Below are 27,205 nucleotides of genomic sequence, written 5' to 3' on the forward strand. Positions count from 1 at the left end.
ACCTTTCTCCTACTTCTTAATCCAACTCAGCTGAGGACAGGGAGGTCAAGGACCCTGAGCGCTGGCAACCCCGGCCTTAAAGGCATAGCACCACCAGGCCCTCGCTTTCCTGCCCAGAGATCCTGGAAGCAGGTAGCAGGAGCCAGGAAGGGCGGTTTGCACAGTGCCTTCATAGGCCTCTTTCTCTGCAGCCCGACAAGCGGCTGAGCTCCGTTCCAGAAGACTTTGCATACCCCGACCTTGTTCAGCACTTGTCTCATTCCACAGAAGGATGGTCACAGAAACTGGCCTACGCCCCCTAAGGATGCCAGCCTCCAGGTGGGACCTGGAGATCCCGTTGGATTACAGCTGAGGTCCTCCCCCCCCCCCCAGACTCCATCCCCCAAATCTCCAGGTGTTTCCCAGCCTGGAGTTGGCAGAACCCCAGAAGCCCTCCCATTGTGGCCAAGAAGACAGAGCATCATTATCCCAGACAGATTGTCCCATCTTGACCTTGTGGCTCATAGCTCCATATAGGAAGCCACACTGATCTGGCCAGAGGTCTGTTCAGTCCCACCCGCTGTGCCACCCAGTGGCCAGAACCCAGAGGCCATCAGAAAGTCCACCTGTGCGCCAGGACTCCAGAAGCCCTCCCACTGCGGCCCCTCCCCCAAACACTAAGAACGTGGACCAGACCAGAAGAGAAGCCGTGCTGCATCAAGCCAATGACCCACCCAGCCCAGCACTCGGACGCTGGGAGATGACCGTTCCCTCTGCAACCTGCTGCAACCCTAGTCCAAATTCCGGGGCCTGTTTGGATGCACAGAGACAAGAATGACAAATGCCGAATCAGAATATTGGCCCATCCAAGTTGGTGTTGCCGCCCACTCAAGCTGTCTGTCACTTTTGCTCCATCTGGCAGGTGTCCTTGAGTTATAAACCTAACCTTTGATGAATCGGTCTGTTAAATTTACTACCCTCAAAGGCATTGCATCATTTGCAGATCTTTTCCCCAAGCACTGAATTTCCAAGGTTGGGGCAGGTGTGTGTCTATGTCCCTACACGTGTGTTACTCACTGTATCTTCCAAGGGGCTTTAATGGAAGTAACACCCAACACACCACCCCCGCCCCATGCCCCCTTGTTCCAAAAACTCTAAAAACTGCCGGAACCGGGCTTTTAAGATGTAAGCATCTGGACTGAGTTTTCCAAGCGCTGTGGTTAAGTCATGTACATTCCTGAGGTTTCTTAATGCAAATTTTTTTTTTGTCCATGTTCTTAAAGAAGGGGAGAAAGAGGTCATTGTTTTAGTTAGTACCAGCCCTGTGGAGAAGGAGGGGAGGGCTCTGGCAGTCCAACTCTCTTGCAGGAATTGGCTGGGAGAGGTTTTGGAGGGATTATTTGGGAGATCCGTGGCTCGTTCCCTCGGGGTCTGAGGAACTGCCCTGCACTTGGGCTAAAGGACCACCTATTAGTAGGGTCGCCAGAACAAAGCTAAAGAGGGAGCTCTCAGAGAAAGTATCGGCAACACCGACTATAAAATGCAAAATACTGAGAGTAAATATAGTTGTGGTGAGCATGCTTTAATATGACTCTCGTGCAAGGCTCAAGTGTGTTGGGAAGAACACATCTCTATGTAGCTTCCCTGTGACTAATAGAAAAAGAAACTAGGTGCTGACTTTTTTTTCAGGGGTGTCTGTCACCAGGGGCAGGTCAAACTTGGGCTGAATAGAATGCTTCCGTTCTACCACAGGGCCAGGTGGACCTTTCTTGTAAGGGTTATGCTCAAGCATCCGTCCTACAGTGCAACTCCATGTCCCGAGCATTTCAGCACATCTATGCTCTTTGTAGAGCCTCTTGTGGCGCAGAGTGGTAAGGCAGCAGACATGCAGTCTGAAAGCTCTGCCCATGAGGCTGGGAGTTCAATCCCAGCAGCCGGCTCAAGGTTGACTCAGCCTTCCATCCTTCCGAGGTCGGTAAAATGAGTACCCAGCTTGCTGGGGGGTAAATGGTAATGACTGGGGAAGGCACTGGCAAACCACCCCGTATTGAGTCTGCCATGAAAACGCTAGAGGGCGTCATCTCAAGGGTCAGACATGACTCGGTGCTTGCACAGGGGATACCTTTACCTTTTATGCTCTTTGTACTGCTCCTCTTCTAATATTGATTCCCTTTATGGAACCAGGAATGACTGCCTGTTGAGAGCACCTTTTATATAATGGCATTATTGTGGAGTTCATGCTATTATTGTATTGATTCTAGTATGTTATTGATATTTGTGTCATCCTTAATTACCACATACATGGAATCGATGGCAAAAGAAAGGAGAAAAGAACTTATCTGAAGAACTAAGTTCTGACTCACAAAACCTTGCGCAAAAATAAATTTTGTTCGTCTTTAAGGTGTCTGTCTCTGGACTTCTATTTTATTATTACCATTGGCCGAAATGGCCACGTTTGCCCATCTCCCCCTCAACTTCTGTTCTGCCCCTGTGTGGGTGTTTACACCTGCCATGTGGGGCTAGCACTTCTTGCATTTGACAAAGTGAGAATTCACTGACTATGGAGGATTCTTTCTACAACTTGTGGGCCAATAAAACCACGCATCCCTTATCTCAGGGGTAGTCAACCTGTGGTCTTCCAGATGTCCATGGACTACAATCCCCATGAGCCCCTGCCTGATATTTTAACAAGGATCATTTGAAGTCCACTTTCCTTGGGGGAACGCACTCAAGAGGGATATCTTGTCTTCTATCTGAAATAAATGGGCATGTATCTTGTCATCTAACTCTATTTCTGTATTTCCCCCCCTTTATTTCTGAAAATAAATGTTCAGCAGTGCTTCGAAGGCACGTAACACAGGAACGCAAGTGGTACCCAGCGAGTTTGTGGAGCTATTTTATTTATGTACAAGTCTCCCTTCTGAACATCAGGAGTCTCTCCCCAATCCTTGCTTACACAGTAAACAAGCCCTTCAAATCAAAGGGGAAAAGCCCACCGAGACGGGCCCCCTCTCCTCTCGCAAACCCTGGACATCTTGCACGACCCTCTCTGTTCACCCTGGGAGGGGGGAGGTTCTCTCTAGCCCCCCCCTCCCCAGCTACCCTGAAAGTGGAGTGGAAGCAGGGAAGTCTGGCCAAAAGGAGCTGTTCCCTTTGACGTCACTTCCCGTGGGTGGGTTTCGTAGGGAAAGGACACAGGAGGGGATGGGGCCTTTAATTTATGGGGAATATATGGGAGGGGTGGACAAGGAAGATGGCCAGGAACAAGCGGATCCAAAGTTGCCCCTATGGGCAACCTGCGGAGGGGAAGCAAGCACTGGCTCAGGTTTTTGCGTCCTTTCCCATTCTGGAGGACTTTTGCAGTCACCGCAGGTAGCGACCATAGTCGAACAGTACGCTCACTGAGGCGTCCGCCTTTTTTGAGACTGAGGGGGTCATTTTGCCTCCTTGGTTTCCAGAGTGGGACTCTGCGTGGTCAGCAGTTTCATAACGGGGTGGGGGATTATTTGCCCTTGCGGATCGTTCCCCCTTCCTGCTTCCATCTCAGTTCAGGGAAATGTAGCAATGAGGAAAACGTCCACATCCGGTGAACTACTGCCTGTCACAAGAGAGTTTGTGGTCCTGTACGGGGTTTCGGCCTGCCAAGTCACAGCCCGGACAGGCGCCCTAAGGCTCTACCATGTCTGCAGGATGGAAGCTGCTGGGAGGCAAAGGGGAAATAAGGCAATGGACGTTCATCAGCTGACTGGGAGTGAGACGGCTCCTTCTCCTCCGCCCTGGGCGTGGGGATGGCAGGAGAAGTCACTGCCACCCCTACCCCACGTGGCCTGGAGATGGGGTGACCCCTTGGCCCACCACCGACCACTGGACACTTTGCGGAAGGGTCTGGCCCTGCCCCCCCCCCAGCAGCGAGGGACACCTGAACGCCGGTCTGTGAGGGAAGTGGGAAATGCATTTGCAAGCTTGCACTTCAGCCCTCCTTCAAAGCACAATTTTGCCCATTTCGAAAAACATGTTCTTCAGAGGGTTTAAGGCACGGTTGTGAAAGGAGGCAGTTAAAATATCCACCCAACCCCCCCTCCCCCCCTCCCCAATGTCCGCTTCATCAGAGTCCCTCAATCCCCGTCAGAAGTTGTCATGGTTTAGGACAAAGTTAGTTGAAAACCAAAACCCAAACAGGAAATGTCCCTTCAAACACAAAAGGGCCACGTGAGAACTGTCCTTCTGGATCCTGTTTCAGTCAGAAGTCACACAGGTGCACCCTTGGGTGGGTTCATGACGCAGGGACAAAGCTGCCCTCGAAGCTGCTTTCTGGGAGACGCATGCCAGCCCCGCAGGCAAGGACAGCCAAAGCCGAGACTGTGTCCTCTTGCTCTCCGGGTGCCCACGCAGCAGTCTGTGCAGAAATGCTGACCCAGAATCAGTAGTGCAATTTTTTTCCTTCCAGTTTCAAAGCTGCCGAGGTTAGCGGCCCCCTGCAGGCGGCCTCGCTGGAGGCGGAGAAAAAAAGATGGCTGTCCAAAATCGGGAAGAAGGCGACTCCCATTTCACGGAAGCGCAGCTCCAACCCCTTCTTGACAGGCCTGTGGCCAGGGGGCAGTTTTTGGAAGAGTAAGGGTTGTGCCGATAAAACGGGACAGACAGGTTCCTGCCCCGGAAGAGCGGCTGTTCATGGTTTATTACACGCTAAAAGGAAGGAGAGTTTTAAATAAAGAATGCGCGCGCAAGAGAATGAAACGACACAGGATAAGAGAGAAAGAGAGAGGGAGAAAGAAAGGAAAAAAAACAAAACAATGCAAAGCTCTCCCCCCAACAGCCGTAGGAGATTTGGGGGAGCCGAGAGCTGCCCTGTCGGTGGATCCGTCTCCCCGGAGTCTGCAAAGCCACGCTGCCGGACGGAGCGACTCTTCGGCCTAAGCCCTAAGGAGGAGAAAGGCCTTCCCGTAAAAGTCGGCATCATAAGTCAATGCTTTATTAGGACTCTCTTTCTCCCCCTTTTTCCCCCTGGTTTTTGTTTTTGTAGTTTTTTTTTTAAGAAAAAAAAAAAGAAGAAAAAAACCCAGCTTAGAAAAATCCATCAAGAATCGCCATTGTCCCGGGTGTCTCCTTCAAAGAGCTGCTGCCCTGCTCCCTTCCCTCCGCCGGGACAGGGTGGAGGGAGGGTGTGCGGAAGCTACATGCGTGAAGACGGGCTGGCCAGCTCGTAGAAAAGCAGGTAGGCATCGCTGCTCCGGACGTGGCTGGAAGACAGCGGCGTGACTCTGCCGGGAGAAGAGAGAGGTTGTTGGAGAGGCCTGTTCTGGCAGTGACAGCAAGGGTGCCAACTCCAGGTTGAGAAAATCCTGGAGAATGGGGGGGGGGGCTGCTGAGGGCAGAGTTTGGGGAGAGAAGCGATGCACAATATCTGGCATGGGCATGTTAAGCTAGCACTGTGTGTGCAGGATCCTTAAGCCAGAGATGCCGGGCCTGGAACCAGGGACCTTCTGCCTACCAAGCAAGGGCTCTAGCAGTGGGCCATGCAGAAGGTCCCCGGTTCACTCCCTGGCATCTCCAGCTTGAAAGGACCTGGCAGCAGGGGATGATGTGAAAGACCTCTCCCTGCCTGGGACCCTGGAGAGCAGCTGCCAGTCTGAGCAAGCAATATTGACTTCGATGGACCAAAGTCCACTGAAAGGCATATTCATGCGTTCCTATATTCAGGCTACTGCCCCTGAACATGGAGGATCTATTTAATCCAACTGTCACCGGTAGACCCATCCTTTGTGAAGCTGTCTAGTCCCCCTTCTAAAGCCACCATGGCCACCCCATCCTGCACATGGTCCATCGCTCCTGGATGGAAAAGGTTCTTCCTCCCCGACCAGCCTTACCGGGAGTCGTTGAACGCGTGCCATTCCCCGGACACGGGGTTCTTGCAGTAGGCGGTGTAGTGGCCCCCCATGGTGGTCCCGCTGTGGTTGGAGACAGCGTACAGGTTGTAAATTGCGTGATCTGCAAAGGAAGGGGGTGAGAAGGTATCAGATGCATCCTGTCCCTGTCTGATGTCTGGACTCACTTGGTTTGTTTTTCATGCCACAAAAGAAACAGGAGCAGATTGCTGTTTTTCAGCAAAGTGAAGTTGGGTCAGTTGCCTCCAAATTTCCAACTGTTCCTGGGAGGGGGCCCATGTGGTTGCTCATGCAGCAAAAGGAGCCACACCAGTTGTGCTCCACTAAGGCCCTGTGAATCCTTAAATGGGCTTTGGTGCTCTGAGCCCCGCAAATCCTTAAACTGGGACTGCTCCCACGGCACACCATCTGGGAACACTCACTGCAGCTTTGGGAAGCAAACTCCCTCAGGTCTAGATCCTTGAGCGGGAAGTTTACGAAAGTGGTGAGCTTGCTGGATCGCATCCTGGCTTCGGAGAAACGCTTCAAATCTGAGGAATGAAGTTAAGGAAGACGGGGAGCTACAAGGGCAGGCGCATGGGATGGAAAACAGACATTCGGAGGCTCATCTTGACTTTTTCTCTCTCTGTGGCAGCCAAAGTCTGTTCCTGATTTCTGCTCTGCCAAAACGGTTCACTTTGCTTTGTGGAAATGGGCTGGTCTACCAGCTCTGGACAGAGGTCCAGCTGCACATTAAATCAAAATGCCAAGAAAAGCCGCCCTGCGTAAATGATCCACGCAAAGTCAATTTGCTTCTTTTGAATAAAATCTGCTAAACTCTGGGCAAGGATTCCCCACCTGCCACCCCATTCCCAGACTCTGGCTCACATACTTTGGCGCCTCCTTGATTCGGTGTGGACTAGAAACTTGCTTATCTGTATAAAAGAAATGCCTTCGGAATAACAGGCCATTTGGCAATATCTGTTTCTGTGCTTCAGGGGTGCTTGGGCGGAAGGCCAGAATACATTTATTTATTTATTTATTTTATTTATTTATTTAGATTTATATACATGCCTCCCTGCCTGCTATTCCTGAGAACGAGGCCAGAGGGTGGGCCAAAGGATACGCAGCACGAGGATCTTGGGGAACCGCTGGATGCTGAACTTCTTCGTGCACTTCGTCCTGGCCTTGCAGCGGCAGCAGGTCTGGAGAGAGAAACAGGGTCACCATCAGGGGGAAGGTGCCGTACATACGGATGGTGGGAAGAGACACTAGCTGTGGGACTGCCTCTACCCAGATGTTCCCCCCCTGCGAGAGTTTTCAGATCTGTCCACCAAAATCTGTGCAGGATCCTTGGTCCCCGAGGAGAACAAACTGCCTCAACCAGGGCCAGGGACTTTTTCGGCCCCAGCTCCTGTTTGGTGGGACGCAACGCAGAATGAGATCAGAGCCCTGCGGGACTGTAAATAATTCCAGAAGGCCTGTGGTTGAGGCCGATAGAACATCTGGAAGCACTGGCCTCCCTGCCATGAATCCACCAAATGAAATGCAAACCAAATTTCATCAGCCGAAATGTCTCATGACCCTCCCTCTGCCCTTCCCTGCACGAGAGAGAAAAGCAGGCAACTGGGAGTCGCTGATTTTAATAGTTTAATGGTTTACACTAATTAATTTAAGAAGAAGAGTTGGTTTTCATACCCGGCTTTTCACTACTCTAAGGAGTTTCAAAAGCAGCTTCCAATCGCCTTCCCTTCCTTTCCCCACAACAGACACCCTGTGAGGTAGGTGGGGCTGAGAGAGCCCTGACAGCTCTGCGAGAGCTCTGTGAGAACAGTTCTATCAGGGCTGTGATTAGCCCAAGGTCACCCAGCTGGCTGCATGTGGAGTGGGGAATCAAACCCGGCTCACCAAATTAGAAGCCGCCACTCTTAACCCTGACACCAATACAGGATGTGGCCCCTTCCTGCTCTTGCCGTCCAGATGTTGATTTTTGAGGGTTACCAACTCCAGAATGGGATTTCCTGGAGGTTTTGGCAGCATGGGGTGGGAGCTCAGTGGAGTATAATGCCATGTAATTGATGGTCCCAGAGCAGCCATTTTTCCTGGGGGAACCAATCTCTAGCCTGAACATCAGTTGCAACTCCAGGAGACTTCCAGGTCCCACCTGGAGGTTGGCAGCCCCACCTCAAGCCATTCCTTACCGGCTTCTCATCTCCGTCCAGCACGTCCTCCTTGGTGAAGAGCCTCATGCAGTCAATCAAGTTCACCTCCCCGTAGCTCTTCTGCGAAACAAGAAAGCCGGGCTTAGAGAGGTGCTGAGAGGGAGATCTGGGGGTGAGAAGTGCAGGAACTCAGAAGGCACCAGGGCTAGTCAAGAGCCAGAAGGAGCTTCCAGGGCCTCCTCAGGGGTGGCCAAACTGTGGCTCTCCAAACACCCAAGGACTACAATTCCCATGAGCCCCTGCCTGTGCTGGCAGGGGCTAATGGGAATTGTAGTCCTTGGGCGTCTGGAGAGCCACAGTTTGGCTACCCTGACTTAGTCCAACCCCCTGCCCAATGCAGGAAATCCAGAACTCAAGCATTCCTGAAAGACACCCATGAAGGATCAACTGAAATGCCTCCTGCTTACCCACCCCTAGGGAGCTGGTTTTCCTACTGAACCACTCCTACCATTAGACAATTCCTCCGGCCGGTCATCTGGAAACTATGCTCCTGTGACTTACGCCTGACAGACCTTTGCCCTCTCCTACTCAACAGACCTTCAAGTAGTCCAAGAGTGTGGCCACCTGTCCTCTCTCCTCTTCTCCAGGCTAAACATAACCGTTCCTTCAAACCTTTTCAATAGGACTTATTTCCCAGCATCCCGCCCTTCTTAAACAGCTCTCTTTGGAAACCCTCCCAACCTGCCTACGTCTTACTCAACAGATGGGCACCCGAAATGACACAGGACTCCAGAGGAGGTCCACCCAGCACAGAATAAGGCAGAACTTTCTTCCTCTCGTGGCCCAGGAGATGACGCTTCTGCCTAACAGCGCAACCTAACTTTGGAGTGTCCTAGGGGGGATTACCTTGGCGATGGGCAACGAGAGGTCCCAGAAGGGGTCAAAGGCCGTAGAGCAGTATCGGCAGGCCCCGCAGGTCAGAGAGCTCTTCAGCTGCCCCACAAAGAGATCTGGGGAGGGAAAGAGAACAATGAGGAGGAAACCAGGCCCAGCCATTCGATTCATAGACAGTCCCAAGGAGCTGTTGAAATCCAACCTCTTTCCCCTTAAACGGAAGCAACAACCAAGTTTTGGATCTACGCCAGCGATGGTCTCCTGGCACCCTTCAGGCCGAATCCATCCCAGAAAGCAATCATAGCTGGCTGCATGAGGAGGAGGAGGAGGAGCGGGGAATCAAACCCGGTTCTCCAGATTAGAGAACCACGACACCACGCTGGCTCTCACTACATTGGTCCCAGTCTGTCCAGTTCCATTTTGAACTCATACCCAAGGCAGCTGACTTCTAAGGACTATAGTGAGGGTTCATTCTCCTCAACTGGTGTAATTACTTGGAAGGAGCGTCTTCTCTGAGCAGGGTCCCTTCTGGGGAGGAGGCTTTCAAAGGCCTCTGAACTCCTTCAGGTCCCCCACTCTCTGTGTCTTGGCCCCTGCCCCCCACCATCCCAAATCTCCTATCTATTGTTGTTGTGTCTTCCTGGCAGGCACTCACCCCCAATCCGGCTGTCTTCTCTGTCCAGGTATTTCATCCACATCTGCCTCCCTTTTTCATCATCGCTGCAAGAAAGGCAGAGATTGGAAGAAGATCAGACACTGGCCCCTTGGCCCCTTTCCAGGACTGCAGGGCGCCCCTGATTCTGATTTCTCAGCCTCACAGATTTCTGTCTCCCCTCCCTGTTGGGTGGCCACTGAAGATGCAAACACAATTATGAGGGCATTCTGCAATGAAACTTAGCAGAGAGCCACAACACTTTAAGTTCTAATATGCACTGACTATATTTCCCCCCAATAAGAGCCTCTTGTGGCGCAGAGTGGTAAGGCAGCCGTCTGAAAGCTTTGCCCATAAGGCTGGGAGTTCAATCCCAGAAGCCGGCTCAAGGTTGACTCAGCCTTCCATCCTTCCGAGGTCGGTAAAATGAGTACCCAGCTTGCTTGCTGGGGGGTAAACGGTACTGACTGGGGAAGGCACTGGCAAACCACCTCGTATTGAGTCTGCCATGAAAACGCTAGAGGGCGTCACCCCAAGGGTCAGACATGACTCGGTGCTTGCACAGGGGATACCTTTACCTTTACCTTTATATTTCCCCCCAAAAGTCTTAAACTCAGATACAAGTTATCTATGGCAGGAAAAAAAAATCTTTGGGTGTAACACGGGGAAATCTCTTCTTTTCTGTCCTTTGCTACTTGTGTTATGATACAGAGGTGGAAACTCTTCTAGCCTGTCTACACCGTCGATTTATATTCCTCTTTATGATTATGATTTTAACAGACATGGATCATTCCCTGCCCCAAGAAACTGGAGCACTGGAATCTGGCACAATCCTAAGAGGAAATCAATGTCCAACCAGATTAAGTCTGTGGTGTGACTCTCCGGGAACCGGTGTCCTTGCAAGAAAGATGACCCGCGCAAACATTTTCGGCAAAGAGTGCAATGAAGCACAGTCATATAATTTCAAACTGTACCATGGAGCGCGGATCAATAAACCCACAAAATAGATGCAGGGACTGGAAGGGATGATTTCTCGGCAAACCTGCAGGAAACCCCAGGTTTGCAGAAAAATGTAAAATCTAAAAGGAAAAGAGAAGAAAAAGAAAAGCACAACTGGGCCAATGTGCAACTGGGCCCCATAAGGCCAGCAGGTGGCAGGCACTGTCCAGCCAGCCAGAAGGAGGGAAAACTGATGAGGGGGGACCAGATAAAGGAGGGTGGCTGGGGAGTGGGAAGGAAAGAAGGAAGTGGAAGAAGAGGACACACTATGGCAGATGCCAGGGAAGGGAAATAGGAAATAGTGCGGGGGAAGATGCAGGGGGAAATTAGATGCCTCTTTGCAAGTCCATGCAGGCACCCTGCTTGCTATGGCCTTTCCCCTTTGCCTGCCTTGGTTTGCCCTGGTTTGCCGCATTCTGCCACAACTCACGGGAGATGGTCCAGGTTGTCGGTGCTGGCCTTGGGGCGCACCAAGACCCGGTTCACTTCGTTGTGGAGTCCGTCGAGGAGGAACCGCAAGAATTCCTGAGCATCTTGCTGGCTACAAAGAGCAGAAAGGGCAGGGGTCAGGATCCACGTGTCTCCTGAGAGACAATCAGGTCCCACCAATGGGCTGGCGGGAAAATGCACTCAGGCAGCAAATGATGCGTGTGAAAATCCCGCGTCTTTCCGCCACTCTTATATTAGCCACCCACTCGCCATCACCCCTGTGGTTATGCTGGGCTTGCGTCTTCCCTATGACTGAGGGGCTCATGGTAATTGTAACCATGTTTTCTCACTTGTCCCTTGTACTGAATCAGATCACTGGTCTATCAGAGTGGGCTAGGACAGGGTGGAATAAAAGTCTAAAGCAGGGGTAGTCAAACTATGGCCCTCCATATGTCCTTGGACTACAATTTCCATGAGCCCCTGCCAGCGGTCGCTGGCAGGGGCTCATGGAATTTGTAGTCCAGGGACATCTGGAGGGCCGCAGTTTGACTACCTCTGGTCTAAAGAATACACAAACGAACGAACAAGGATGTGCACTGTTTACTCAGACTGGCAGCAGCTCTTTAGGGTCTCAGACAGAGTTCTTTCCCATAACCAACCAGATGATCTTTTTAACTGGAAATGCCGTGGCTTGAACCTGGGACCTTCTGCATGCCAAGCCCCTGAGCCACAGCTCCTCCCCCAAATATTGGCTAGGTGGGGTATTTAGGATTGAGAAAACAACAGGGTGGGGAAAGCTAGCCTTTGCCTCCACCCTACAAGTGGTTCTGATCCAAATTAGGGTATCCCGTAAGTAATGCATACAAAGGGAACGCATGCAGGAGACCCAACTGGGAATCTTCCAAGCACCTGATCTTCTTTGATCGCTTACGCTGCAATCCTAAATAGACTTTTTCTGACAGTATATTCCACTGAATAGACCTGAGTGGCAATTTGAGTAGACCTACTTAGAATTTCAGTCTTAGTCACTGTGGAAGGACACGCTGCAGCTCCTGTTTATGGCTGATGCCCTGATGGCTCCTCCCCTCCTCAAATTGGATCCCAGCCATGTGGGGAGGGGGACAATGGACTAGACGCGAAGACCACCTACTTGTAGCCAACAAAGCGAGGGGCGTATCTCTGGATCTGGGTCTTGAATTCGGAAGGACTCACAGATTCGTTCGGAGAGGACGTCCACAACATTTGGATGAGCTTGGCAAATTCTGCAGCGCAATGGGGAAGAAGGAAAGAATTCATTTCTCGTAGGGTCATTTTGTTAGGAGAGACCAATTATTTTTCCTGACCCTGTTAAAAAATGTATATTATTTTATAGGCTGCCTTTCTCACTGGGAACCAGGGCAACTAATTCAGTGAGTTCATCTAATCAACAGCTCTAGGTTATTGATAAACAATCCGAAATGATTACGGAGTGCCTCTTCTTTTATCCTCCCCCAAGGGCATTAAGACTGAGTCAGCAATATTTGCTCAGGGACCCAGGAGCCAGGGAAATTAAACCGGCCTCAACCAAGAGCAGGGCCTTCTTGGCCCTTGCCCCAGCCTGGGGGAACCAAGAGAGATCAGAACCCTGCAGGACCACGGACAGTTCCGCAGGGCTTGCCAATTACAGCTGTTCCCCCAGGCCTAGCGTTGAGGCCTAATAAGCCACCAAGCAAAACTGCCTCCCTGTCAAAGCCAAATTCACTCCACCTGGGCCCATAAAACGTCTCTGCCTTCTCCCCCTCCTGCCACTGAAAGACCAGGCACAGGGAATGAAAGGCGGGTGGGCCTTTACACAGCTCTGCTTCCCAGCCATATTCTGCACAACTGCACAACTTCAGGGGTTTCTCTAAACCTGAAGAATGTTTCCGGGGTTTCTCAAGGGTAAAAAAGTTGAGAGAGGCTGCTTTAAGGATATATCTCAAGAGACTACATGTCCTCTTTTTAGAGGACACGTCCCTCTTTGTTTGGTGCTCTCCTTTTAAAAAATGATGAAAAATCTGGGTTTGGAAGGTGAGGAATATTAGTAGGGGGATTTCAAATGAGATTTGTCCTACTGATCATTTGTTTGAAGTAGTCAGCTGGGAAATAGATCCTCTTTTTTTGCTTTTCCAAAACCCTCACTTTAGAAAAACCACAAAAACCTCCTATACTTTCCGTTCATTGCACGTTAAATTCGCCTTGGAAATTTTCACAGGTCAGCTTGAAATCCAGGGACAAAACAACATGTGACATTCAGATTGGGGGGCCATATTGGAAGGGGGGCCAGCTAACCCTTCCTTCCCCCATGTTTTTTCAAGTGAAACTGATGCGTCCTGCTATTATTGAATTTGGAAAGAAAGAAAGAAAGAAAGAAAGAAAGAAAGAAAGAAAGAAAGAAAGAAAGAAAGAAAGAAAGAAAGAAAGAAAGAAAGAAAGAAAGAAAGAAAGAAAGATCCCTTTTCCCCTATCAGGGTTAGCAACACCTTGGTGCCACTAGTTTCAATTAACAAAAGCAGCAGGGAGCAGAACTAGGCTTGCCAACCTCCAGGTGACACCTGGAAATCTCCAGTTATTAAGTGTTGATCTCCAGGTGACACTTTTCCTCTGGAGAAAATGGCTGCTTTTGAGGGTGGACTCTGTAGCATTTTAATTCTGCTGAAGCCCCCCCCTCCTAAAGACCTCCTCCCCAGGCTCCACCCCCAAAATCTCCACATATTTCCCAACCCAGAGCTGGCAACCCTTGATGGAACATTAATCCCCCCCCACTGTCTCTGCAGCCCAGCCCACCCGGGGGGCCTGCATGCTTACAATGCCTCTTTAATCGCTGCTGGGGAAATTCATCCGCAGACCCCCTAGTGTCCCTGTTGGGGAAGAGGGGGGCTCCAAGGAATCCCACCCCGCTAAGGGGAGAAAGCTGGCTTTTCTCCTTGCCCCACCAAACAAAAATGCCTTCCGATAGGACTCTAGCGTGCAGAGTAACCTGCCCCAGCTGTGTGCAGAAGAGAGACCTCTTTGGCAGTCCTACACGAGCCGCAAATGCCCAGAGGTTTAGGAAGCTCCTGGCGAGCGACCAGGCATGGATGGTGGAGGCCGTTCTGCCTGGTGGGCCGCAGCTTGGGTGGGCTGCTTGCCACAAAGGAAGCAGCTGTGGCAACCAAGGAAAATGCCCTTTCCACTTCATTGTCTCTGAAGCAGTGTTTGTGCGCACAAAGGCTCATACCTTGAATGAAACTTTTGGGGCCTTAAAGATTCCATGGGACCCACGCTTTCTTTGTTTGCTCTGCGAGGGACCCAAACGGGAATGCCTCATGCTCCTGTCAGCCCTCACTTGGGTGACTTCTGGAGAGATGGAGACAGGGCCCTGGACGGTGGAAGTTGGGGAGGGGAAGGAAGCCCGGTGGGCTTGCAACCTTCTAAAACTCCCTTTTCCTGCAGCGCAAGTGATTTCGGTACTACCTGCCATTTCCCTTGTGTCGTTAAATCTGCCCCTGCAAATGCCAGCAAGAGGGCACGGCAGATTAGGGTGGCCAAGTTTGATTTGGGAATTGAACCTGGAGGTTTTGAGAGTGGAGCCCGGGGAAGGAGACGGGACAGACCTCATGGGCAGGTAAGGCCGCCCTCCGACACAGCGGTTTTCTCCAAGAGAACTGATCTCTGGAGATCCCCTGTGATTCTGGAGATCGGCTGTCATCCCAAGAGATCTCCAGGGCCCTCCTGGAGGCTGGAAAACCCAGGTGGGCAAACCCTTACCTGCCATGAGAGCCATCTGCATGCGGCTGTTGTTATTAAGGTCTCGGAGGTGCTGGTTTTGCAGGCAATAATCCCGAAGCTCTTTGGTGTTGCTCAGACACTGAAGGATTGAGTTCATAAAACACTGCCGGAGGGGGAGAAAGAGAGTTAAGCACAGCCCTTGCAAGTCCCAGACCAGAAAGAAGAAGAAGAGTTGTGTCCCCCCCCCGCCTTTCACTGCCCAAGGGAGTCTCAAAGCGGCTTACAATATCCTTCCTTTCCTCTCCCCACAACAGACACCCGTGAGGCAGGTGGGGCTGAGAGAGCTCTGGCAGGACTGCTCTGTGAGAACAGCACTATCAAGGCTGTGATGAGCCCAAGGCCACCCAGCCACTTGCATGTGGGGGAGCGGGGAATCAAAGCCGGCTTGCCAGATTAGAAGCTGCCTCTCGTAACCACTACACCACACTGGGGACAATGGTGTGCACATGGGTCAAAGCTGCCCCCCAAGAGATGAACCTCTTTGTCCCCCCTATGAGTTAACAGCCATATTTTTACTCAGTTTGGGAAAAACTGGAGAACATGAGCATGAGCAGACAGCCTTCCCTTTAATGCAAAGATACAAATGTTATTTTCAAGCAGTCCTGTCTTTGTCAGTGGCTCTGCAGGGGGGGTAATGCAGAAAGACCCCCCCTAAGCTGAGTTCCCAGAGATCTCTGTAACAGGAGGCACAGGGAACTGAGCCCTGACCTGGACAGCCCAGGCTAGCCTGCTCTCATCAAGATCTTGGCAGCTAAGCAGGGTCGTATTTGGATGGGAGACCTCGGAGGAAATGCGGGGATGCTGCACAGAGACAGGCAGTGGAAAAGCACCTCTGCTCCTCTCTTGCCACGAACATCCATCTGCGCTCCCTGACTCACGACACACGTTCTTCTTTCCTGCCCCCTCCCTCTCCAGCGTGTGTGCCTGCACGCATCTCCCTCGACTCCTTCCTGTTGAGCATCGGCTGCAGGGGAAGATCCGAGCCAGAAGCTATTTTTGAAACTTTAAACGCAATTCCTCTTGACTTGCCCACCTCCTCAGCTAGTCTCAGGCAAAGGACAGCTCATCTGGCCCGGGGCGGTGGAGCCTGGCCCCCACGTAGTGTTGCCGGGAGCAGGAGGAGCGCCTCGCCCTCAGGTGGGCTCAAAGCTGGCTGGGCCACAATTCGAGACAGGTATGTCCGAAGCGTTTTGAGAGCGCGTGAGTCGGCCCCCGTGGGCCGACTTCTGAGAGGCGTTCGAGGGAGGTGGGAAAAGCACACGTCATCTAATGGTGAGTAATGGACAGAGTGAACCAAACACGGATCACATGACAACTCTCTCCCCCCCCCCCCTTATTGACTGGCCTGATCATTCCAGCCAGTAGAGGGTCATGTTCACACGTCAGATGAGGATGTGGGAAATCCATGTCTAAATCCCTACTTTGTGCCATAGAACAGGGGTAGTCAACCTGTGGTCCTCCAGATGTTCATGGACTACAATTCCCATGAGCCCCTGCCAGCAACGCTGGCAGGGGCTCATGGGAATCGTAGTCCATGAACATCTGGAGGACCACAGGTTGACTACCCCTGCCATAGAAGCTTGCTGGACATCCTTGGGCCAGACGTACGCTCCCGGCATGACCTCCCTCACAGGCTTGTTGTGAGGATAAAACGGGGGAGAGGAAACATAAAAGAAAACCTAGATTTGAATCTGGAAAACCTAGATTCGAATCTACATTTTGCTATGGAGGTTTGGGCAGGGTGACCTTGGGCCATTGACACCTCAACCCAACCTACCCTGCAGGGTGGTTGTGAGGATGAAATGGAGAAGAGAATAACGTAACATTACAACTTGTTTGCCTAAATAATTCTCCGTTACCTCACCAAATGACAACCTGCAGCGTTAAAATACCAAACCAGTGAGTAGGGTCAGAGACAGAACCCTGATCACAATGTGGGGTTAACATCAGACCATTGTCTTCCTTCTCCGCTTTGCCAGGCTCAAAACACCCGGTTTGTTGAAAACATGCAGAACAGACAGGTAGCATACCTGACAGGTAGCATACCTGACAGGTTGGCATCCTTATGCCACCAGAGTTCAACTGATATAAAACAGACAAAGGTTTGCAGAAAAAAGCCCACAGGGTTGAGAAAAAGTTCAGGTTTCACTAGGGATGTGGGATGCCGGATGTGAGATAAAACCACCCACGCCTCAAGCGCAACGGTGCACCGCAGATTTTGCATTCCATGCTCTGTGAGTCCAGCCCACCATCCCCACCTTGCAAGGGTAACGATGAGCAGTATATGAGAACACCACCACAACGTGGCATGCGATTTTTGCTTATGTCTCTCTGCTCTGTGCTCCATCCCCTCTGTGGAGGATGTCCCTCATGCGCAGCCCCCGACACCCTTTAGCCACCACATGGAGGTCCGACATGCTCCTCAGGGACCTGACAGACTTGGCCTAAGCCTCTCTGTCAGTGCAGACTTGTCTTCCGGGAGGGCAGAAGTGGAACTGGGTGGTGGTGGGTGAGAAGGGAGGCTCCCTCACCACTGTTTCCTGAGGCGGTTTCACAACCCCCTCCAGCACTTAGCGTGTACTGAGGCAGGGGATTCCCAGAACGAAAGAGGAACTCAGAGGCTGAGGAAAGACCTGTCAAAATTTCCTCAGCATGCATCACAAAGCCACTGGGCAGAGGAAGGCCCACAGATCCTTTGCCATTGCCCGGACTTGTTTGTGAGAAAACTGGAACACAATGATTCTAATTTCTTCACATCCTTTAATGCTGGTAAACAAGTAGAAGACTTGCCAGAGCGTCCCCCGGTTCTAGAAACGCTCTCAGAAAACAATTTCATCAGAGACAAGGATTACCTCAAAAGGAGCTGCAGTCCTAGTGCAAATTATTCTGTCCTTTAGGAAACGTCAGCTCTAGCCACGATCCACGGCCTTCCACGTTTTTGTTCTACCTTTATGGAAACTTTTGTCCTTTGTTTCAAGGACAGAACAATTTGCACCAGGATTGTGGCTCCTTTTGAGGGCTGTTATAAAAGGGATCCTTGTCGCTGAAGAAAATGTTTTCTGAAAGTGTTTCTAGAACCGGGAAACACTCTGGCAAGTCCTCTTACCTTTTTACTAGCATTAAAGGACATGAAGAAATTCTACCAGTACAGTTTTTTTTCTCTAATCAGTGTAGCTTCTATGCTGGACAGTCTCCCTTTGTGTAACTGGGCTAACTGGGCCATGACCCTCAGGGACTTACGTGGCTCGGCCACAGTTGGTGAATGGGGAGGGGAATTATCCATAATACACACATCTTGTCACCCAGGATCTCCAGAAAGGTGACCGGAGAGCACCTGAGGTGTTTTATTCACATCAACCGTCTCTTCAAGATGGCCGCCGTCTCGCCTAAAGGGCTAACTGGAAGGTCCTGGAAACCAAACCCAGTGGCCCGCAAGAGAAGGCTTGACAGGCAAATGCCAACTATGCTTTGTTTTGTACCTCTTTAATGGCCACAGCTGCCCGCAGGGTATCCTGGGACCTGTAGTCCCGTGAGCATATAGAAGATCTCCTTTAGCCCGCCCTCCTATGTAGCAATACAACACCCAGAGTTTGCTGCCTGATGGTTAATCCAATTTGAAGTTCATATCCTAGATCAGGGGTAGTCAAACTGCGGCCCTCCAGATGTCCATGGACCACAATTCCCAGAAGCCCCTGCCAGCGAATGCTGGCAGGGGCTTCTGGGAATTGTAGTCCATGGACATCTGGAGGGCCGCAGTTTGACTACCCCTGTCCTAGATACACTCAAGCGGTGTGGCGGGAGAGGAAGGACCAGAAGGGACTCACCGTGTTGCCGAGGTTACGGAGGCCGGTCAGACCCTGAACTGCCTTGGAATTCTGCAAGGAAAGAAGAACTGGGGTGAGAATTACAGCTCTTGGCTCTGAGGTGCAAACAAATTCAAGGGCGAGGCGGGACCTCCACCATTCCCTTTTTACACTTTTAGCTCAAGTCTGCTCAGACCACCTTCCAAACCAAAGTTTGCGGGGCTGGAAGCAAGCGAGGGATTTTGCACCTTCCCCCCCTTACAGCCTCCCTTTCAATATCCTGTTTAGTCCCAACCCAATTTTGCAGTGACAATTTAAAGGTTGCCAACTCCAGGTTCGGGATTCCCTGGGGAGTGGAGGGCAGAGTGGAGCCTGTGAGAACAGGGAGGGACCTTGTCCTGCCATGAAGTCGCTCTTCCAGAGCGGCCATTTCCCCCAAGAAAAGTGGAGACATGTTTTAAATACATACATACAAGCATACAGAAACGCACAAGTGATAAACGTCATCTGGAGACCAGTCAGCAACTCTGACGTCAAAATTGGCAAACTTGGGATGGGCACCAAACAGGAAATGCAAAGCTAAGTTTCACCATGACGGCAGATAAATTGGTTTCTGGACTCTCCAGGATTGGAGATTGCTGCAGGGTGATGGTCAGGTTTACCAGCAGGAGTTCTGTGGCAAATTAAAGCTACTTACAGAACTGGGGGAACTCAGCCTCTTCAGGCTTTGCACCCCAGAATTTGTATGCAATGCCAGGATCAAGAAGGCACGGAAACCAAAGAGTTCTTCCTCTAGAAGAGCAAGGAAAGGCAATCTGACCCAGGAGGAGGAAGTAGAGTTGGTTCTCATATGCCGCATTTCTCTACCCAAAGGAGTCTCAAAGGGGCTTACAGTCGCCTTCCCTTTCCCCTCCCCACAACAAACCCCCTTGTGAGGGAAGGGAGGCTGAGAGAGCCCTGATATTACTGAAGAAGGGGGGGAGACTAAGGATTTCCAGGCAGGCCTGTACCCCAGCACCTCTTCTTGGAGAAACCAAGACCTCTTGGAAGGAAAAGATGCTTCTTACAAGAAGCATACTAAGTGCTTTCGTTAACTGGCTTGGGAACCCCTGGCTTGGGAACCCCACTCAGGAACCAGAGTAGCACAATGGCCACAAAATTACGCTGTCTGGGGTTCTGATCTCACCCCTGCTGCAAACTCACCCAGCGGCCTTAGACAAGCTCGGACAGGGCCCTTAGCTCATTCCACCAGACAGGGGCTAGGCCAGAAAGGCCCTGGCTCATGTCTTGGCCAAATTCCTGTGGGCCCGGGATCTGTTCTCTCAGTTCTACAATGCCAGTTCCCTTTGCCGCCTTCTGTAAAGTTGCTTTTCCAGTAACTGTTCTTTGCTGCCCTTAATCTGTCACTTTTTCCTCCATGCGGCAGGCAGTTCAAAAAGCCCCAAGCAATCAAGAAACTAAGCCGTCAAAGGGAGCAAGAGGGAGAGAGATCAAAAGCAAGAAGGCAAGAAGACAATGGTCCCCCCCCCAGAAGCCTGCAGCTGGCTAAACAAATTCCTCCAAAGCCGGCTCCAGGGGCCTTGTAGCTTCTCAGATAAGCTACCTGGGAAAGCCACTGGACAAGAATTCCCACCCCTTCCAGGTCTCCTTGGGGAGAGCTGCAAAGTACAGTCTGTTCCCAAAGGGCTTTATTAACTCTTTGTTCTGCTGAAGCAAAGTACAAGAATCCCGGGAAAGACCTGAGGGGAGGCAAAGTCCGATTTCCCAATGCACGTGCCGGTCCAGGGCTCAGCCGCCTCGGGAAACCGAATCCAGCAAGCCCCCGGCGGCCAGCGTGCAAAAAGCACAGTCTCGACCAGCCAGCTCTAGGGATGAACCCAGCTGACAGCTGCCCAAGGAGCGAAGGTCCGGGTGGCCTTGCCCAGTCTGCTGGGGAGAGGTGGGAGGGGACCGGGAAGGTGACGGCCCAGCTACAACCCAGCGCTTCATCCAGAAGGAATCTGGGACTTTGCATCTTGGGCAATCGGGATGAACTCCTCTGGGCAAGCTTCCAAGTGTGCCAGCGGTGAGCCTGACATTGCCTTGCTGAGTTTCTGCTTGGCACGTGGCTTTAAGGGCCCTGGCATCAGAAGCTGGAAGCAGCTCTGAGCGTTGGCAGGCCAGCTTGGTTCGGAAGCATCTGTTGGGGGCTGTCTGTAGAAAGTTCAGTCTCTGGCAGCCACCTTTCAAAGGATCTCACGCAACACACAACAGAGCGGGAGGAGGCTGCTTCACTAGGTTTCTGCCCAGGGTCTGTAGCTCAGCCATTTACGGGCAGAAGGGTCGAGGGTTGACCCCGAGACTCTCCGGTTAAAAGGAGACGTTTCCATGGGTGGGAAAAGTCACTCTACAGCAAGATGCGGATGCTTGTTAGTGATCAGAAACGTACTGAACAAGCAGAGGCTTTACGGAGCGACTGGGGCCTGCTGGCAGAGCATCTGCTTGGCATGCAGAAGGTCCTCAGTTCAGAACCAGAATCACACAATCAGAAACACAATTAGAACAATAGCAGCACCCAAAACGGGAAACAGCAAACCCCCAGCATCTCCTGTTAAAGGGATCAGACAGGAGGTGATGGGAAAGACCTCTGTGCCCAAGACTCTGAAAAGTTACTGCAAATCTGGCTCCGTAGAAGGCAGCTCCATGTTCTGGTGCGTGCCAGCTTATTTCTGGGTGGGCTGCAAGCAGCCGGCAGTGAAAGCCCCCAGTGGGCTAAAGGGCCAGGTGTTTCCATACTAACCCACCCATCTTCTAAAGCAGGGGTGGTCAACCTGTGGTCCTCCAGATGTCCATTCCCACGAGCCCCTGCCAGCATTCGCTGGACATCTGGAGGACCACAGGTTGACGACCCCTGTTCTAAAGTCTAACACAGCGGTTTGCCCTGCATGCCTCTACCTTTAGAGTACCAGCAAAGGCAATCCTTTCTCTCTCTCTCTCTTTCCCCCCACTGTGAGTGAATAAAATGGGGAATCTGCCGCCAGGTTTTTGCCTCTATTTACCTTCCTGCTGGGGTCACAATAAAGAGCTGAAACCAACAATGAGCCCACGGATCCAAGAGCCACGGCCACTAACCAAGCCTCCGATTCTTGCAGGCTGGGGTGGTCTCTCTCTACTCGTCACCCTCCCAGGCTGGCCGGCGGGGAAGGCAGAACCTCGACCGAGGAGGTCTAACTCAGCACAGGCAGGTCTTTGAGCCTAGGGGAGGCAGCCTTCTGGACGGGGGGATGAGGCTGGGCTATGCCGTTCACTGCCTGCTGTTGGTCAACTGCTTTTGTAAGCTATTAGCCACCCCTGGCGCCCCGGAAAGTGAGGGGGGGGGCCTGCCTTGCTATGCCAGTGGTTCCAAAATAGCAGCACTTGGCGTGCCTGTGTAGGAGGAAGGCAGCGCTCCCTCCTGTTCCTGACAACAGCTCAAAATAGACGGACTCCAACGGCACACGCCTTGCTCTGACAACAGAAGGCCACAGCACATGGGGAAGGAGCAAGTGAACCCCGGCCCTCAGCCTCCGCACAAGGGGACGGCAGGGTGGAACGGGTGAGCAGACAGGCCGTGGCCCCTGAGCGGGGCGGGGATGATGTTTTTACTCCGAAACCTCTCTGGAGAGCATCCGGTGCTCTTGACACTTGAAGCAGCGTTCGGGAGAGCTTGTCATTCTAACAACTCGATTCCAGCCCGGTGGCCCCTTAGCGGCCATCAAGATTTCTTTCGTTTTTGGGGGGGGGGCGGGGGCATGACCTTCCAAGAGTCAAAGTCGGACTGAGGGCCGGGCCACCTCTTCCTTTAACCTGCCCAGGCGAGCCCTGCCCTCCTCGAGATGCACCTTTCCCGGGAGATCGTCCAAGGAAGGAAGAGGACAAGGAACCGAGAGTGTCGGAGGGAACTGCCCGTCACAGGGCCGGGCAGGACGAGCCGGCCCACATTCCTCCCCGCTTGGCAGGGCTACTCACTCGGATCTGGCGAAAGAGGGCTAGGCTGATGGAAAGTCACCTCCTTCCCTAGAAAAAGGAGGGCCTCTGCCTTGCCCTGAAGGAGCCATATCTCGTCCTAGGAATGAGTGATGGGAGCAGCTAGGAAATCCTTCACGGTCCGACCTCTTGCGCAGCGCAGAAACTCTTGCACAGAGAGAAACGGGCGCAAAGAATGCAGGAGGTATTCCTCACAAGGCAGAGCTTCACGCCTGATTCCCCCCCCCCCCCCCCGGTCCATTTAGAGCAGGGGTAGTCAAACTGCGGCCCTCCGGATGTCCATGGACTACAATTCCCAGGAGCCCCCTGCCAGCGTTCGCTGGCAGGGGGCTCCTGGGAATTGTAGTCCATGGACATCCGGAGGGCTGCAGTTTGACTACCCCTGATTTAGAGCGTGCACTGTACAACCTGACAGCCATCTCTTCTCATCCCAGGAAGGAGGGAGGTGACTGAGGGAAAGGGATTTCTGTGCATGCTCAGAGGCATGCTTTTTCATTCCATGGTATGCCTGCATGGCTACCACCAGAATGGCTGGGGAAGGATGCATGCACAGCCAATATGGTGCAGTGGCAGACGTGTTGGGCCAGGATGTGGGAGGCCTGGGTTCGAATGCCACACTTTGCTACGGGTGACCTCGCGCCAGTCCCTGTTTCTCTCAGCCTAACGTGCCTCACAGGGCTGTTGTGAGGATAAAATGGGGGAGGCAAGAATTATATCAGTCGCCTTGGGCCCCTGTGGTGGAAAAAGGCAGGGTGTCAAAGAAGCAAATACAAGAAAGAAAGAAATAAAATACAGATGCCTTGCTCATGTGGATCGGGTAGACAGTGAGAGATTCTGACTCTTCAGATGGTGCGGCACACCCTGCTTTGGGACTCCCCGGCTCAGTCAGCAATGTGGATGGATTTGTTTTGCAAGGCGATGTTTGATCCTGCATATGGTTCCTTGTGTCACAAGCAGTTTGCTACATGCCACCAAATCCTTTAGCAAGGTCCATCCAGGAGCTGGATACAGGCAATTGGGGGGCGGGGGGGGGGGCTAGAGACACAAAGGGCCAGCACATGTCCTTTTACAAGACCACCCCCCAGTCTTATTCCTGGACAGAGGAAACCTTCTCCTTTATGAACTTGCCTGGCCACTACTGTCACCTGCAGAAGGTCCTGATTCGGGGCCTTCTAGGGAGAGGGCCTTTTTGGTCGTGGCACCAAAGCTCTGGCACTCTTTCCCTAGGGAGATTTGTCCGCACACTTTGTTTTGTTCCACTTGCCTTTCCCGCAGGGCTCCTTCCTTCCTACCTAACCTTTCCAGTGCAATTTTTTAATGTTTTGGAAGTATTTTAATTCTGCTTTCGAATCATTTTAATAATGCGCATCTGGGGAGGTTGGTTTTCAACAGAATTAAAATGTGGTTTGATCATTTATGTTTTAAGTCTTGCGAAGGTTCTTGCGAAGGGCAGAAAAGCAAGACACAACTTTTGCAAATGAAAAACAGTCATTTTGCAAATAAAAAAATAATCATTTTCTTTTATTTCAAGGAGGTGCTTTGGTGAGTCACGGCTCCCTTCCTCAGATATGTCTTCTTGGGAAGAAGAAGTGAGCCGTGACTCATGGAAGCTCCGCCCCTGCTTCAAATTTTGTTAGCCTTTAAGGTGCTGATGGGCTCTTGGTCTTCTCTCCTGAGACAGACTGCCTAGTGCAGCTTGAATTTTCTCTTAGCCATCTGTTTTTTCCTTGATTTCTGATATCCATTGACTGCCCTTCCCACAGGGGCTCTCACAGGGAGAGTCAATGCTGTCCAGAAAATGGGGCATCCCATAACAACGGAGGCATTAGGAATTTGGGTGATAAGAGCAATCATCTAAATTAGTCTCTAAATAATTGTTCTCTAAGCTATTTAGATAACAAATAGTGATCCGCTGGGGCAGAGTGGAGGAAGCAAAGATCCCCCATTGGTCTGCTGCCCATTGCAAGACCCCCTCCCCATTTTTAACAGGCACCTCTTCTTTCCTGCCTGCCTGGATCTGGAGCTCTAGCAAGCCTAGTGCCAAGGAGGCCGAGAGCTCCCTGCAGGGCAGGCGAGAGGAAGCAGCGGCGGCGGCTCTTACATAACAGCCCTGACTCCTCTGTTCGCAGGGCGGGCAAAGGAGCTGACCTGCCCGGAGGCTCCACAGGTGTTGCCGCCTCTGCTCCAGGGAGCCCATTATGTAATGGAACAAGAGCACTGACCCAGGTCAGCAAGATTCTGGCTGCCTCTGCAGGAGGAGCACAGAGAGAGAGACGCCCTGGCACACAGCCAGCTTGCTCTTCCCCTGCTGCCTGAGACCCCAGCCTAATGCTCCCCTTTCAGCTCATCTGCATTAACTCCCCGGCAATGCATGGTGACCGCCCTCCAATGAATCTGTATTGGCCACCCTTCCGAACATTCAAAGGTAGAACGCCCCCCTCCCCCCTCCCCGTCACCTGTAAGCGTGCACGAAAGGTGACTTTCCCTACTTGCAGAATGGCCAAAGCCCTTAAAGGGATCACTGCCCTGGGAGAGGGATACCTTGATCAAAGGAGGGGGGCCTCCCCCTTTCCAAAGAGGGGAGAGGAGCAGAACTTCAGTGTCCTGATGCCAAGGTACACCCCCCCCCCGGAAATGTGCCCCTGCACGGAATGTTCCAGGACTCGGTGGAAGCGACTGGAGGTCGGCCGCGGGAAGGAGGCGACTGCTCCGGGGTTCTTTTCCCAGGCAGGCGCGCCGCTGCTCTTGCAAACTCCAACCCACGGGGAAGGCGGGTCTCCCTGACCTATGAGTTACCTGCGGGACCTTTTCCAGCGCCGGTGCCCACACAGGTGATGGGGGGGGGAGTGGGAAGAGCTGCCCTCGCCCCCCCCCCTTCGACAGACTTCCTTTCGGCGTGGACCTCCCCCGACCCCCTTCCCGAATGCGCAGGGCCACCGTGGGGATCGCGAGCAAGGAAGGAATCAGGAAGGGCCGCCTGCCGGGCTCTCTGCCCCTGGACGGCACCCGGAGCACCAGCCGGGGTCAGACCCTGTCCCGAGGCAACCGGGCGAAATCGGAAGGCCAGACCAGGGTCTCCCCGGCGCCCCGACGAGACATGCCGCCCTCTCGCCCCCCGCCGCCGCCGTCTGGGCGAGCCCTCCCCGCGGTACCTTGGCCTTGTGCAGCACGAGCCCCACGAAGGTGGAGACGAGCAGGGAGCCGGGCACGGGCATCTTGGCGCGCAGCTCCTTGGGCACGCCGGGGAAGGGCGAGGCGGGCGGCTCCTCGGGGAGCGTGACCGTGTAGGAGTTCCGCATGCTGCACGCCGGTCCCCCCCGACGCCGACGCCCCTCTGCTCCGGGGGCCTCCCCAAGGACGGGGCTCCCCGCGCCCAAGTGCGCCTGCCCCGGACGGCCGCCTCTGCCTCTGCCTCTGCCCCTGGTCTGGCGGCTGCGGCTTGGCTCTGGGCAGCAGGAGCAGCGGCAGCAGCGGCGGCCGGGCGGATGGGGGCCGCTCCCGCGTGCAAGTGCCGCTGCCTCCTGCGCCCTCCGCCTCCCGCCCGGCGAGCTGCTGCCGGCGGCACCTGAAGCGCTCCTCTGACATCAAGCCCGGGGCGGGGGGCGGGGCCTGCGGGAAAGGGGGCGGGGGCGGGTGCAGGGGGGGGGAGGAGCGCACGAGGCAGTCCGGGCGCGGGGCCAACCCCCGCCGCTGCCATGGCAACCGGGCCAAACAGGTCCCGCGAAGGCAGAGCCGCCGCCACGCAGCCCGGGACCGGCTGCTGGGGGGGGGGGGGGGAGTTGGGGGAAGGGGGCGTGGCAGCCCCAGGCGGGCGTCAGGCAGGAGTGCTCAGGGTGTAGCCGGGGCCTGCCGGGGGGGGGGGGGGGAAGAGGGCCAGCCAAAGCGCGCTCGCTCTTTAGATTTTGCAAGCAGCGGGCTGTGCTGACTTGGCCGGCCCGCGCAATGAGTGAGGGCCGGCGCTTGGGGAGGGGACCGAGCAGGATCCTGCAGCCCCCCCCAACCCCTCCAGCACTCAAGCCCTTCGGCGTCTGCTGGGGCAGAGCAAAGGGGAAGGGGGTCGGGGTCGGGCCCTTCCATCCATCCCCCACGGGGAGGAAGCTCACAGGGGGGGGGTAACGTGCCAACTTGCAGGCATGGGACAGGAAGTGCCGCGGCGTCACAGGCCGGTCCTGGGAGGGTCATGAGGGACCCCTCCACTGCCACTGGTTTAAGTCATTTCTACCCTACCTCTCTCCATAACAGGGACCCAAACACAGTTCTCCTCGCCTTTGTTTTTATCCACACAACAACCCTGTGAGGTAGGCTAGGATGGGAGTAGGAAGCTGGACAAGGTCACCCACAGCACGGTATTCCAACCTGGGTCAGATCCTAGTCCGACCACAACACCACACCACATAGAATCCTAGAATCACAGAGTGGGAAGGGACCTCCAGGGTCATCTAGTCCAACCCCCTGCAGAATGCAGGAAATTCACAATTACCTGCCCACCCACACTTACCCCGATTCCATGCCTAGATGACCTCCCCCCCCCCAAAGAAAACATCCAGAGTCCCTGGCCAGTCTGGCCTGAAGGAAATTCGCCTCCCGATCCCAACGTGGCGATGAGCATTTCCCTGGCCCATACAATCC

The 27,205-nt window shown here is 53.2% G+C and overlaps 1 protein-coding gene across 2 annotated transcripts in view; it reads right to left on the reverse strand.

Moving 5' to 3' along the window:
* Positions 1-2,862: 2,862 nt before the first annotated feature.
* USP2 (ubiquitin specific peptidase 2) overlaps positions 2,863-27,205 on the reverse strand; it is a 62,013-nt gene continuing 37,670 nt past the window's right edge. Inside the window, exons 1-12 of one of the 2 annotated variants that reach the window (XM_077305617.1) lie at positions 25,729-26,147; positions 18,593-18,643; positions 14,748-14,871; positions 12,130-12,241; positions 10,981-11,091; positions 9,555-9,619; positions 8,912-9,015; positions 8,045-8,125; positions 6,970-7,048; positions 6,287-6,394; positions 5,847-5,967; positions 2,863-5,240 (exon numbers count right to left, since the gene is read on the reverse strand). In XM_077305617.1, coding sequence (XP_077161732.1) covers positions 5,153-5,240; positions 5,847-5,967; positions 6,287-6,394; positions 6,970-7,048; positions 8,045-8,125; positions 8,912-9,015; positions 9,555-9,619; positions 10,981-11,091; positions 12,130-12,241; positions 14,748-14,871; positions 18,593-18,643; positions 25,729-25,875 — 1,191 coding nt within the window. In that variant the 5' untranslated portion in view covers positions 25,876-26,147 and the 3' untranslated portion in view covers positions 2,863-5,152. Of the gene's footprint in view, positions 5,241-5,846; positions 5,968-6,286; positions 6,395-6,969; positions 7,049-8,044; positions 8,126-8,911; positions 9,016-9,554; positions 9,620-10,980; positions 11,092-12,129; positions 12,242-14,747; positions 14,872-18,592; positions 18,644-25,728; positions 26,148-27,205 lie in introns of those variants that run through there. The other variant, XM_077305616.1, reaches the window with a different exon arrangement.

This window comes from Paroedura picta, chromosome 12 (genome assembly GCF_049243985.1).
Source record: "Paroedura picta isolate Pp20150507F chromosome 12, Ppicta_v3.0, whole genome shotgun sequence".
Lineage (NCBI taxonomy): Eukaryota > Metazoa > Chordata > Lepidosauria > Squamata > Gekkonidae > Paroedura > Paroedura picta.